The 14,120-nt window shown below is 40.9% G+C and overlaps 1 protein-coding gene across 1 annotated transcript; it reads right to left on the minus strand.

Annotated features, from left to right (window-relative positions):
* Positions 1 to 9,112: 9,112 nt before the first annotated feature.
* Positions 9,113 to 13,883, minus strand: c10h15orf61 (chromosome 10 C15orf61 homolog). Its single transcript, XM_070972234.1, has 2 exons — positions 13,184 to 13,883; positions 9,113 to 13,092 (listed from the first exon to the last, which is right to left on the minus strand). The coding sequence occupies exons 1-2, from the start codon at positions 13,524 to 13,526 to the stop codon at positions 12,965 to 12,967; spliced, it is 471 nt and encodes a 156-aa protein (XP_070828335.1). The 5' UTR covers positions 13,527 to 13,883; the 3' UTR covers positions 9,113 to 12,964.
* Positions 13,884 to 14,120: the final 237 nt, after the last annotated feature.

Raw genomic sequence — 14,120 nt, forward strand, 5'->3', positions numbered from 1 at the left:
GGAACCGTGGTAGTTAGGTGCCTTTCCTCAACTCTAATTATGGTGTCATAAACAGGGGAGACCATTAATGAAACCCACTCATGGCTTTAAAACCCGCAGATAGGATTTGGAGACGAGAGAGGAGGGGGGCTAAGAGAGGTCTTAGAGTAGTCATGGTATCAATCACAGCAAACTACTCCTCTGTTGAGTAACGAGCATGAGAGCTGGTCAATAAGTCAGCCAAAGAGCCAACAGACTGTAATAGAGACACAGCAGAGGAGGGGAAGACAGAGGTATTTGACCTGAGACTGCCTGTCATGTTCACGAGGCTGCAGTCGTGCATCATGAAGGAGAAAAAGTCAGCGTGCCATGTGCTTGTCTGCAAAAATCAATATCATACAATAACACTGCCTGTCATCTCTTTCCTACAACATCAGGAAAAAAAATCTCTGAATTTTCTGCCTTTCAGTTTGCTGTTGCATCAACTTTTACAGAAACGATGCAACTAACAAAGGAAATTTGCAAAGCTCAGTCTGCAAATCCATCTCCAAACACCCCACCTCCAAACATGCCAGCAGCACAGCAGGTCACCTCAAGTTCAGCTCAAGATCAATAAAACATTTGCTGTACAATAAAAGAGAGGAGAAGAGGAGAAGCTGATGGACAATCTGTCGACAAATTTGTTTGATCAGATCGATTGTTGCACCTGATTTTGATATAAAAAAAATAAAGAATTATCACAAAAAAGGTGTTTATGGTGAGTGTTCAGTCAGGTTAAAAGCTGGTAATCCTTCTCTTTGCTGTTGACAAAAAGCAGAAAAGAGCAACGACAGTTATGAATGAACTTTGTTTCTTCCACATATGAGGGCACCAATAAGACACAGCCATTTCCCACTGTTTCATGGCTACATTTGTACGACTAATTTGTCAGTAGTGTGACTGACACAGTGCATTTGCTCAAGCTCTGTACTTCAAGTACCACTTGATAGTTGATAAAAGCAAAAGCATGACACTCGGCTGTACTGTAGCCAGTTAGAGCGATTAGATCTGGCTGCTCATGTTTGCTTCCCTTCTCAAACCCCACAAACATCTGATCAGTTGTTATGCAATGGTAAATGTAATGTTACTGTGCTGGCACGCATTACCATTGCAAACACTATTAAACAGTAGCCATGAAAAGCGACAACTGTAGCTGGGTGTCATCAGGGAAAGGTGAGGTAAATATTAGCGATCTGTATAACAGTCTGAGCTTAGCTGTGAGCAGAAAAGTGTCATTTATTTCAGCCCGTATTCAGGTGCGTTCGAACCATTTTTGCCCCTCTTTCAAGCTGTAACTTGTGTTTGCTGTAGAAGGATCTTAAGGCTGCGTGTTTCATTATATCCAGTAGAACATCATCACACAAAGCTTTAAGTAAACCCTGAACTACATGCATTTAGTGCAGTAACGTTTCATGAAGGGATTTCTAGTTTTACTCGTGTAAATGGTTTGAAATACCTCCTCCACTGATGGTGTGCCACGTAGCACGTCTACATGCATTTACAATATGATGGCCACAGTAAAGCCATTTTGATTTTCTGGAGTCAGAGGCAATAAAATGTAATTACAACATGTCTTACTATTGACTTCAAGATGGACTCGCAACAGCCAAAGCAATTTCATGCTGCCAGTAAAAACAGTACCCAACGAGAAGGAAAGGCAGAGTCATGGCTGAGTGGCAGAGGAGAGAGCGAGGCGTTGATAGTCCTCCGTGGGCTAACCATAGAGCAGACCAGACACACGCACCGTATACCTAAACTAGACAAATCTATTTCAGACACATATTAGATAAATATTTATATATCATAAACTGTATCAGTAAATCCCCTGGGGAGGGGAAGCTATTCCACAACATGTCAATAACTGATTTCTTCAGCAGATAATCATTTTTCTCTCAATGGAGGAGCTTGATATGACGTCGATACATGCTGTCAGGGTTCATTTTGGCTGGAGCCGTTAGAAAGAGCGTCGCTGAGAGGATGTGGCAGCTTTCTATTCAGGTCCATTGATTGGGAGGCAGTGTGTTAGTGGGGGGAGAGGAGCTGGCTGTCATGTTTTATGTCTTATGTTGTGTGCTGTATTAAAGCTGGAGGGATACCACAGGCTGTGTGGAGTGTCTGTGGCTCCATCTGACCGCAGTGTTACAGGGGACACAGGGGAGTCAGGCCTTTTAATTGTCTCATTGAGACTTGGCTGCATGCAAGTAGGCAGGCTGCACAGGAGGGAGAGGGCAGAGGAGGGTTCGTGGGTCTGAAATGGCAATTGCACAACAGTACTCTGATACGATGAACATATACAATCAGTCAGGATAAAGATCTCACCCTTGGCGGCATGAAAGGGGGAAGTGAGCAGCTCTCAGGAAAAATCAATACGGAACCGCTCATTTTGGAGGGACATGTGTGTCACAGTCAATAGGAGTTAATAGGCAGGGTTGTTCAGTGAAGACAGGCGGCTTGGGAGAGCAGCCCACTCTGACAGCTTAATACATACTGAGTGGCAAGCTGGTTGCATGTAACAGTCACTATGGACACATCAAGTGTGGAATGGAACCTGATGGGCGCAGGCAAAAGTTAATTATAGAATAGAGCTGAAGGTCTTACATACAGAAGTACAGAATTACCCATTCAGTAATCAGAACAGACACCTGCAGCTGACCCGCAGTGTAGACATACAAGTGTTTATTCTCTATTATTAACAGTGGCTGTAATATACACGGTGGAAGAAAGTTTGTTTAAGGCTGCCTTTCTGATCGATGCTTCAAAGCATGACCTGCACCGTACCGCGTGGATGGCCGAGATGATTTCTACACGGACAGTTCACCGTGCAGGACCTTGTGCTTCGGTGCACACATCGGGGAACAAAGGCAACAGATAACAGCTGAATATTAACTTGAGGGCTCCTCCACAGCATCATGTGTAGATCCCTTCGCTGCTCTAATTAATCAGCGTTGTACCAACAGGCTCGTCACAGGTTAATTGGCTCAGAAGACGGGTGAGGGACCTTGTGGCAAAACAAACAGAAGCACGTTTTTCTCGAGTTTTGTAGCATATTTGGCGTCCAACTGCAGGAGATCCAGATCAGCCAAACACAGGGAAATGGCTAATAATAACTTAATTAATTGGGGTCTGCGGGTCACGGTGTTTGGCTCCATAAAGAAGGATTCTCCTCTTAATTAGTACCCATTAAGGCCTAATTTAGATTATTATCATCTCTTAATTTTTTATCCAGCTAATTAATAATTAAGTACAATTTCAGTATACAGGAGAGTTCAAATTATCTGCTACATTTTTATTTTAACAAATGACAGGAAAAGCGCAAGTCATGGATTAATTCACAAGCATTAAGAAGCTCATCTAAACCATTACAGTTCTGCTGAATTGCTGGTAAATAATGTCTGTGAGAACAATCACCACAACAATAAATACTGTCTGGGATTAAATATTATCAAACTCCATTTTATTCTTCTGGCAATGGTTAGGACTCGGACAGGGAGGGAAAGGTGAGGCAGTCATATTGAGAAAGAGAGAGAAGAGAAGTAAAAGGGTCTTGGCTCCAATTGACATTTCAATAAGTGGAACAGAGCGTTAGCAATCCATTCCCAACTTTTCTGAAACAATTATTGAGATGGTACCTCCAGGCGATGTATGTTCCTGGTCCCGGGAGTCCTGCTGGCTGAAACAGTAATTGACTAAATTGTAGAACACATCGGGGCCATTTACAAATTTGCCAAAAATGAATCGTTTAAAATGAAATGAGGGTGACTCTCAAATTAGCAAGGAGTATGATTGAGATGTGGCTCTGGGAATTAAGAAACATGATTTAGAGCTCTGCAGAAAGGAGCATCTGTGAATAGTCCAGTGTTACTCACCACCCTGCTCTGACTCGTATTTAAATATCACTGTGGGTTAACAGATGTTCAGTAAAACACGACAATTCATATTTAAATATTTAACAATTCATATTTAAATGCTCAATTGTGTCATATAGATAGATAGATAGATAGATAGATAGATAGATAGATAGATAGATAGATAGATAGATAGATAGATAGATAGATAGATAGATAGATAGATAGATAGATAGATAGAGGTCTTATATATGTAATATATATGCAAGTTACAATTTATGTATATGAACTGTATATATGTGTGTATTCAAATGTTCAGTGGTTTAAGAATATACACACACATGTGCACGCACACACATATATATACATGTATGCGTATATACACTATGATGAGTTTTTATATGTATTTCTAATATATAATATGTGTTTTGTATACTCCTGACATCAACTGCATGACTGACAAAAATAAAGCAAAACAAATAAGAGAAACTGCTGAGCTGCAACACTGAAAGAAAAACCAGGGAAGAAACGTTAACATTCAGCCACGCAGTGCAGTGTACTATAGGAGTGACTTCAGGCTTGAGTGGAGTAATCGGAGCTCATGGAACAGTTCTTTAGCTAAAAATAATTTTCTCTAAGAGCACTGTGATAAATCATGTGACACAAATCTCATTGGTTTAAAAATATTGTGCTTCAAGGTGTTTGGGAAAGTGATCTTAGCTACATTTTACAAGGTGTACTCATTTCTGAAAAACACCAGCAAATTACTCTGACGGTTAAGGGCCTGACAGTTTTGATTGATTGTTGTGCAGACATTGTGGGTTAGGGTGTTGATTGTTGCCTGTTGTGCCATTCCTGTGGCTCCCAGCAGCCACTGCTTTCATCTCACCCCGGCTAAACTCTTCCAACCAGTGATGAGTAATTACTAAGTTCATTAGCAACGCTAGTGGCCTAGAGATTTATTAAAACAAGATTTGTCATCAGTTCTCTCCACTGCTTTTGAATATCCTGACTTCCTGACTGCATTAGGTATTCAAGAAGGCATACACAATACCACGATAGATAGATAGATAGATAGATAGATAGATAGATAGATAGATAGATAGATAGATAGATAGATAGATAGATAGATAGATAGATAGATAGATAGATAGATAGATAGATAGATTTTTCAAGGAATCATTTATTTTATTAGACGTTTAAAAAAGTGAATAATGCTTACTACAAGTTCTGAGATGTACAAGGTAAAGTCTTAAATCTCGTTTTTTGTTTGACTCAGTCCAAAACTCAAATTATATTGGATTATATCATAAATAATGTTAAAGCAACAAATCCTCACAATTAACAAGCTGGAATTGTCACATATTTGACATTCTTGGTTGATAGTTTTTGCCAAATAATTTTTCTACAAATCAATAAATCAGTTGTTTCAGCTCTAACGATTACAAAAATATCATTTATAGTAAGAAATTTGTTCCATTTGCTCATATTATGTGGTGTTTGAGATAGATAGATATAATATTGGATGTTATATTTGTTATGGCATAAAAAATATGTACAGAAAAATGATTTATTGCAATAAATACCATCCAAGTTCTCTTTTTCCCAGTAGGATCGGGGGTGGTGGGGGGGGTCCAGAATTCCTCTGTCAGAAAAGCAAATAACACCTCAGTAAAGATAAAATTACACACTGTACGTCAAGAAGAGAACTTTCCTCCATAACTGGTGTGAAGTGAAAGAGCCACGAGCTATCTTAGTGCAATGTCCAAGTAATTTTTCTTTAATAGGAAAATTGTTACTTATTGATCTACACTTTGTGAAGCCTTCCAGCAATGCTCCAATCACCACAGCTGTCAAAACCATGGAAATACACTCCGTTCCTTTGCGGTTTGATGGCACACTGATTCCCATTACTGGCACATTTCCAATGTTAATTACCTCCAATATAACATCGTCTCCCTCAAAAGAGTCTCGTACAGGCCACCAGTGTCCCACCAGAGGACAGCGGGAGGTAAGAGTGATAACACAAGTGTGGAGATATCGTGCTTTGCCTGTCTAGAGCTTGTGTCGAATCTGTGCACCACTGAGTCTGGCCATTAGGCAGCATGATGGGCTTTTCTTTTCCAGACCATTTCCCATGGTCAAAATAGCATAAAAACACCATTTTGGTTCAATAGCAAAGACTTCAACTGAATAATCACAAGGGTGAAACTGTAACTATTACAGAGGCACCTCTGGGATAACCATACATAACAGGGGTGTCAAAAACACTGTAGGTTTTCTGGAGGGCAAAGTGTTTAAAGTGTATGCTGTTGGCTCTTGCTCCAACATCTGCTTTTAATTACTCAATTAGCGCAATCATTTAGTCTCCTTGACATTCATCCAAATGGCAAATCATAGCCGGAAGTTGTTCTGTTTAAACAGAGCGTTAAGAAGAGTCATGAAAAATGCATACACGATAATGTATATGGATACTTAACTAATTGAACCAATTAAAGGGAGTGAACTGGTTTGAGTGAGAACAGCGCCGGCATCGCCCTGCGGGAAGAAGCTTTGACACTTCTGATCTACAGCCTCCGCTCTCCCTATTCACAGACCTGGGCCTCAGGTCATATTTCAGCAGACAAAAGGTTTCTGACTTCAGTCATACAGCAACAATGAAGCAAAAAATTTAAAAGCCATGCAGATTGATAGCTGTATCAGACAAGCCATTATGGTACAAAGTAAATGCATATCGAGATTCTTAAGAAAATGGAATTTAGAACATTGAATCAGTCCTCAGAAACTAGAGAAAAACATCTTCAGAATTTTCTAATGCATATACAAATGCTGTGCCTGTCCTCATCTATGTGGAAGTCAAGGCCATTGCTACCACCGTAGTGAGATCCCGCAGCTGTGACATGCACATTAAAGCACAATCCCTTCTTCGCTTGTACTTTCCAGACTTTTGTTTGCGCTGTAAGGATCATAGTGAGGCTCCTCTCTCAGACATGAATGTACGTATATTCCGGCACAGACATACCAACAGATCAATTTGAGGATTAAATGAATATCTGCTCAGTTTAAGGCGAGCTAGCTTACCTCCTCTCAAAGTTAAACCAACGCAATCCCCCATCACAAAAAAAGAATGATTGTACCCCTGCGGTGGTGATTTCCTGCATGCTATGGATGCATAAATAAACATAGGCATAAATACACAGAGGACACTGACTGGGACTAGCTGGCCAAGTGGGGCAGCTGTTATTAAAAGGGCTATTTATCACTGTCACCCCTCTCAGGTTCCATCCCTCTCTGCCCTCCAGCGATGTCACTAGGCCGCACAGGAACAATGTGGCTCATCCAACCAAACCTACCCCCTCTATCATACATACACAAACACATGCAAACACACACACACACAAGCTTATGGTCACAGCTCCATACACACAAAGTAAACATGTATAGCTCTGCCTGCTTGCATGTGTGCACCAGTATCACCGTGTCGTTTGATGACTTGGCTGAAACAAACACAAAAACAAGAACCTCGCTCCTTTCGATTCCCATCAAATATCTACAACGCAGCTACACTGCACGCACCGTTCATTTTCCGCTCTGTTACTTTATTGATTGTGGCCACAATTATCCACTTTTCTGAAGCACTGCATTAAGTGAATTCCCCCTTTGTTGGACAATAAGTACAGAAGGTTGGCTAAGTCATGCTATTCCTCAGCCTAAGGGGACAGTCTACTTCTCCTGCACCCTCATCATCATTAGCAAGCCCAGATAAAAACACACCTCAATTAGTCCACCTCTGCTCGGGGAGCCACATCAAGCAAGGCAGACGCTTCCAACTGACCCGTGCCATAACTTCACTTACAGCAGCTCACGCCATGTCCACACCAAGGGCCAAAGATTACATTATCGAAAATCATCTATTGCTTGAAGGTGTCACCATTCAAAGGCAGCCTTTAATTAAATTAAATCCCTAAATTGTCTGTGTCTTGCAGTGAAACAAGAACTATATGTGTTCACAAAAGACCCCCAGGACAGTATGTACAATGTACAATCAGCATGTTATATTGTAGATATGCAGTCAGCAAGGCTCTGAAAGAACCACAAGAGTCTTACTTTCACACTGACTTACATTTATGTTAGAAAACAGATACATCAATGTCTTGTAACTTTTGGAGGACATTATATTAGGGCTGCTGCAGTTACTTTCAGTATTGATTAACCTGAAGATTATATTTTCAATTCATCATTTAGTCTATGAAGCGTTAAAAAAAAAAATGGTGAAACAACTGTGGTCAAGCTTCCCTGAGTCCTGGGTGACGTCTGCAAATGTCTTGTTCTGTCTGACTCAACAGTCTGAAACCCAAAAGGTGTTCAGTTTACTGTCATTTATGACAAAGAGAAGCAGGGGATGCTCCCCGTTGAGAAGCTGCTACCTGAGAAACTGTAGCATTTGTGTTTGATAAACGACTGAAATGATTAATCACTTTGCAAAACAGTTGCAGATTATTTTCTGTCGATCGATGAATCGTTTCAGCTCTACATTATGTAGCTTACTCGCTATGTCTTGTCTACATCTGCTGAGCACCAACCAGCTTTTTAATTCAGAACTCCCCCTTTTCTTCCATCTAAGTATTACTGGTCTACACCACCTATAAACCTCTCACACACAGCAATCCACTCACGATTAATGAAGTGCTTACTTAACCAATTTAAACCCTTAATTCCTATTAATTCAACATAATAGCCACCCTCCCTGCCAGAATTAACAACACTCCAGCAGAAACTTACAAGTCTCTGCAGGCCAGAAAGAGTCAACCCAGCACATTCCATATTCTTTGATAAATATGTAACAGTATGTATATCACTGTTAAAATGCATAACCCTCGTGTAAGACCCCTATCAAGTCTGCTTTACACCTGTATTACATTTCCCCCTCAATCAGCAGCTTTTCTGAGACACCGGCCTCCCACGAGGAGCAGAAACCATTACGAGGGACTGCAGCTCATTTGCAGAAAGATTGGAGATCACGCTGCATCAGAAAGTATGTGAAGCATTTCTGAGAACAAAATTGATTTATTCCATTTCTATGTTTGTATGCAGCATCAGTATCAGTGTATTTAATGTAAATCCCCAGTCTAGCATTGAGTTGCTGTGTAGGTTGCTGCTTATTGTGCAGGTAAGAAGCAGGGCAATCAAATACCACAAGAGGCCTGTTGTGGTGCAAATTGAAGGTACATGCAGTATTTTTTATGCAGGATATTTTATTTGAACTGAATGATAAAACATATATGCAATGCAACACATGATATCAATCAAACGAAACCATGCATTATGCCCCTCTTCAGATCCACTGCTGCCACTTGTTTAAGCTAAAAAAGACAAGAGGATGTTCGTTGGTGAAATAAAAGGCATAAGCAAATAAATAAATATCTCTGAACATTTCAATTTTCACTCAGGAAAAAACAGATCAAGCAGAGCCTGTGGCTAGAGGAGCCTGACTGCATGCTGGTAGGGGGTAAAAGACAGCCTGGGGGGGTTGTGGAGGGCGTCTGTTTTTTAATGAGCTGAAACTTTAAATACTGCATAATATATAATAAAAATGGATAGTTCATTTAACTCTCCCGATACGTTGCGGAAAAACTATTAAAATCCGTTACTCTCTTAATGTCAACAGAGTAAGCATTAAGTATGAATGAAGGGAACATGATACCACATCGCCAACGAGAAAGAAAAACAAAACAATAATCAACTTGAACTGAAAGAAGAACAAGATTTGTGCATAAAGTTAAGCGCACATAGCTTACAGGCAACAACTAAACACAGTAAAACAATGACAATGATAAAATATATTAAGCTATATGAATTTGGATCCACTCTAAGAATACAAGATTAGCATTTTTATCAGACAATAGACTATAAGCAATCTTGATAAAATTGTCCAGTATGTTTATTTACTGCAGCTTAGTCTTAATGTCAGTTGGTCTTGAGCCAAAAAAGTCAGAATATATGACTGACAGACATTTCAGCCACCCACTGACTGCAGCTTCAGCAACACTGATTGGCACAGCAGGCACAGCGTTTCGATGGTCCCCCTTCCCCCCACACCCACACATATACAACACGTCATGAGATAAAGAAGGACGGGCGATATAAAGAAAAGCATTATGGCGCCCGTTGTCATCCCTTGGGTGAAGAAATCCAGCATAATAGATTTTTAATGGCTTCAGCATGTATCCCCCCTCTAAAAGAAAAAGACAAGGTAGAGATTCAAGTGTCAATAACAAGAGGTCAGCAATTATTAACTACTGATAAAATCTTTTAACATTAACAAACAACATTTCTGACGCGTCTCACTCTGTTTAAGTATCACTCTGATCAAAGCGTGCATATGTCTGCAACTGGAGACGTTTCCAGGTGAAAAGTAATGAGCTTAATGTTTCAGTTGTCACATTATAATTCCAAAAGTGCCATTGCACTGTGAATATTGTGACAATGACACCTCTGCATTAAGATGTGTGATCCTTATAGTGATCTGAGTGATGGCTCTGGTACCCCTGCTGCTTGTGGAGCAAGCACGGAGACGGCGCTGGTGGCCGATCCAGAGGCTTAATAATGATAACCTCGCCAGCAGTAGCTGCAGGGGTTGTTCACACAATAATTGTTTCTGCCAAGCCATATATCTATATGACAGAGAAAAAACTGGTGTGACTTTCCTGCTAAATAATTGATTTAAGCATCGGTTGCATCAACAATTTCAAGGAGATGAACGTGGTTTGTACTTTTTTTTGGCACTGAAGAAACTGAGAACTTATTAGCTAATTAGAAGATAATTACAAGTCTCTGCAAGTTGATTAGCAATTTCACTGCTGAACATTAACAATTTACAGCAACACTACACTCAATTTCAGCACTTGTTTTGCTTTACTTACCTAAATTCTAAACAGTACAAGTATTTAAAGATTTCACCTTGACAAAACTTATTACCAGCTTCAGCATGCAATTAAACTTGCCAAACGGGCATTAATTCTTTGTTCATTACCACATTAGATGTGTGTTGGGTAATTTAGACACTTCAATACAGGACAGGACTAGTTCGGCTATTAAAAGGCATCAATCGTGCACAAAATGCTGATGTATTTTGTTAATTTACAGCCGCTCCTTTGTGGTCCAGATACCCTAGACCTGCACTGGTGGTGCCTGAGGTTCCACATGTAATGCAAAGCCTGTGCCCGGAGCTGGACGGGGTGCCCTCCCCTGCAGTTTAGAGTGACTCAAAGGTGAAGCCCTGAAAATGAATACAATGTACTCACATGCTCCGCAGTTTAGATTTCACTGACTCGCATCATCCTGTAATAGCTGTACACAAAGCTGCAGTCAGTTGTGTCTGGCTGTACAGTGGTATCAATGCAGCCCATGGGTCAAAGGGTCAATGAGTAATTAAGACATGGTTGCCTGAGCATTCCCCATGCACACTTTCAGCCCTGATGAAAGGTTGGAAATGAAAGGAGGGGGATTTAAGTGCAGCCTGATACTATGGATCAGATTTCAATAAGTGTGTCTAAATGTTCCTTGTTCAAGGCAATTAGTATGATTAACAGAGAGAGCGGTGGCACCGTGCTGTTTAAGAGGATTTTTGCACATGAATTGTGCATCAGGTTTAGAAATTTTGTACATGCAAAGGTCACGTTACTTACAAAAAAGCAGATTTATGAAAGCCTTCTTTGAAATGTGGTCGAGCAGTTGTGCAAATCACTCTGCAAATACATCCAGAGATGTTAAATATTTGCTTAGTGTCTCATTCAGTTATTTGTACACTTGCTTCAGCAAAGTAAGGCAGTTTTTATTTGGGGGGGTGATGGTGGTGCTAGATTTAGTGTTAATGTCTAAAAATGAATGCAGACTCATCCTGAGACAATGAGGAAGGAACTTCTGATGATGCATGACGTTCTCTTATGTTAAATTCAATTACCGGGCTAAATGCTCCTGCATAAGACGAGCGGCTTTTACAAAACAGGACACTCATGAAGAGGTTGCACATCATGAACACCATGCAGGCCGATACTGTTGCCTTCAAGTGCAGAGAAGGTCAAAAGGTGCATTGATTTACATGTACAACAAGAAATTATTCGCTCACTTTCATTGTTGCTAAAAATGAGGAGGCCAAGGCCAGAAAATTGAGGTCGCTGATAAATGCTATTAGTAGGAGATGCTGAGGGGCGAAGAAATCAATATGGCAGTTTGTCAACCTGCCTCTCAGAGGGAGCAGGACTCCACAGCAGAGGTAAGTGTGCCCTGTCAGCAAAGCACATTACCAGAAATCAAAGGCCAGAGAGGGCCTGAAGGAAGGTTTGTAGATGTCCCTATACAAAGGCCACACTTTGGTAATTAAAACCTATTTTATCAGACCTGTCTTGTCACTGGTTTTTCTCTAACACTATTGACTATCTGTTGCATGGAGAGTGATCACTAATTTACCTTTAAATAAATGAGCCAGGGTTATTTAAATTCCTGCATTTGTCACACAAAATGAAGCAAAAGGCATGGTAGCATCAACATGAATTATTAATTATTCTTAAGACTTGGTCTCATTTACTACAACATCTTTTCAAGAGACGCAGATGTTGAGTCCATGTAGCATAAAAAAAGAAAAAACTTGTTGTCATTTCGTATACTTGAATATTTACTGAAAAAATATACTTTTACAGTGTACTGACTTTGAAGACATATGCACTGGAGGCTGATGCATCATTCACAGACACTGCTGTGAAGACATCCGGGAAAAGGCGCAGTGTCAAATAGTCCATTCTTCAAGAAATCCTAAACTTTACATTAAATTTTAATGGAAAGTCACCTTTCAGAATAAACACCCTCAGTATTGTGTGTCAGTGTAATAACATGCATAACTGACTCCTCCACTGCAACTTTTAAATCTTAAATAATTAAACACAAATGAACCTGTGCAGTCAGACAACAGGAGCACTAATGACACAAGATGGCACTTTTGTCAATAGGTCCTCTAGAACATCACCCCGGGAGCTGCTGAAAATGCAGCAGCTCAGCAGACAAGCTTCCTGAAAACAAACTGAAAATAGTGTTTTCTTCATGGTCTAGTACTGAGCGCCTTCGTCTTCTTTGTAGGCAAAATAAACTGTGACAGGTCCAACACTTGTCTGCACTGTTTCTGCAGCTCCCACCACCATCCAGCAACCAATGCCATAGGCCAAACAGGGGATGCCTGCAATAAAAGGACAGTGATCATGTAGTGCCTGCAGTATTATAACCATCTGTATCTGATAGGAATGAGGTAATTAAATGCATTTACTGACCCAAATTGATAATTTTCAACATAGTGAAAAACTTGTCCTCAAAGTCCAGGTTCTGCGGCGGCGCTTTGGTGCAATGATATTTTATAAAAGGGAAGCAGCCTGTTCTCAGTATTTGGTAGTTGGATCCGTGCACTCTCCAGTTAAAGTTGGACAGTCCAAACTGGTCATTGTGGACAGAGCTGTAGCGGACACAGTATGAAGTCCACGGCGGGAGTTTACGCTGCAGCAGGTGGCAGGTCAGCACCTCGGAGGCAGCCGGCCGCGGGCCTGTCCTGCCAAACGTGCTCGGAAGCAGGGCGACCTTTAAAAAGATGCTGTGTATCTGCTTCAGAAACTCCTTCATGACTTCAGCAAACAGCAGAAGCCCTCAAACTTTGCAGCTGCTTCTGTGTTATCATCTGGATTTCACAGAAAGAGCTCCGACTTGATCAGATGTACCGACATATTAAATGAGCTTGTACATCTTATGATCCAGGTAAGGCTCATTCAAAGCAGCGGACAGTTTAGGTGAGCAGCTAATGTCAGCTAATGCTAGCTAACGCTAGCTGACAACACGCTCCCTGTTTGTGAGCTAAACACGAGTTACTCTTCTAAAGAGACCCCGCGACATTTCTGGATACACATGCCGCAGACAATTATTCTTAAACCGCTAAGAAACCTGGGAACAGCGCAGCTCTGTGCGGCTTTACGTGCTGTGGCGTTTGCTCTGACCTGGTACTCCCGTTAAAGTCATCCGGACGGAAACTCAGCGCTGCGCGTTTGTTCCTCTTTGAAAGAGTGAGCGACATCTACCTGTATTTTATTGACCTGTACTCACCTGTTGACCGGATATCAGTCACGTGTCCTGTGTGAAGCGAAGCTTGTCCTATATTCATACCAGACCACCCTGTAAAACAAGAGCCAAACCAATAGACAGAGGGTGTAGATCCTTCTGAAG

This window comes from Chaetodon trifascialis, chromosome 10 (assembly GCF_039877785.1).
Source record: "Chaetodon trifascialis isolate fChaTrf1 chromosome 10, fChaTrf1.hap1, whole genome shotgun sequence".
Lineage (NCBI taxonomy): Eukaryota > Metazoa > Chordata > Actinopteri > Chaetodontiformes > Chaetodontidae > Chaetodon > Chaetodon trifascialis.

What these genes read in the sequence shown, in the direction of transcription:
- c10h15orf61 (XM_070972234.1), bottom strand. Translation starts at nt 13,526, where the DNA reads ATGAAGGAGTTTCTGAAGCAGATACACAGCATCTTTTTAAAGGTCGCC. An exon ending in GTTGAAAATTATCAATTTGG is followed by an intron (nt 13,093 to 13,183) that starts GTCAGTAAATGC and finishes CTTTTATTGCAG; the next exon opens with GCATCCCCTGTTTGGCCTAT.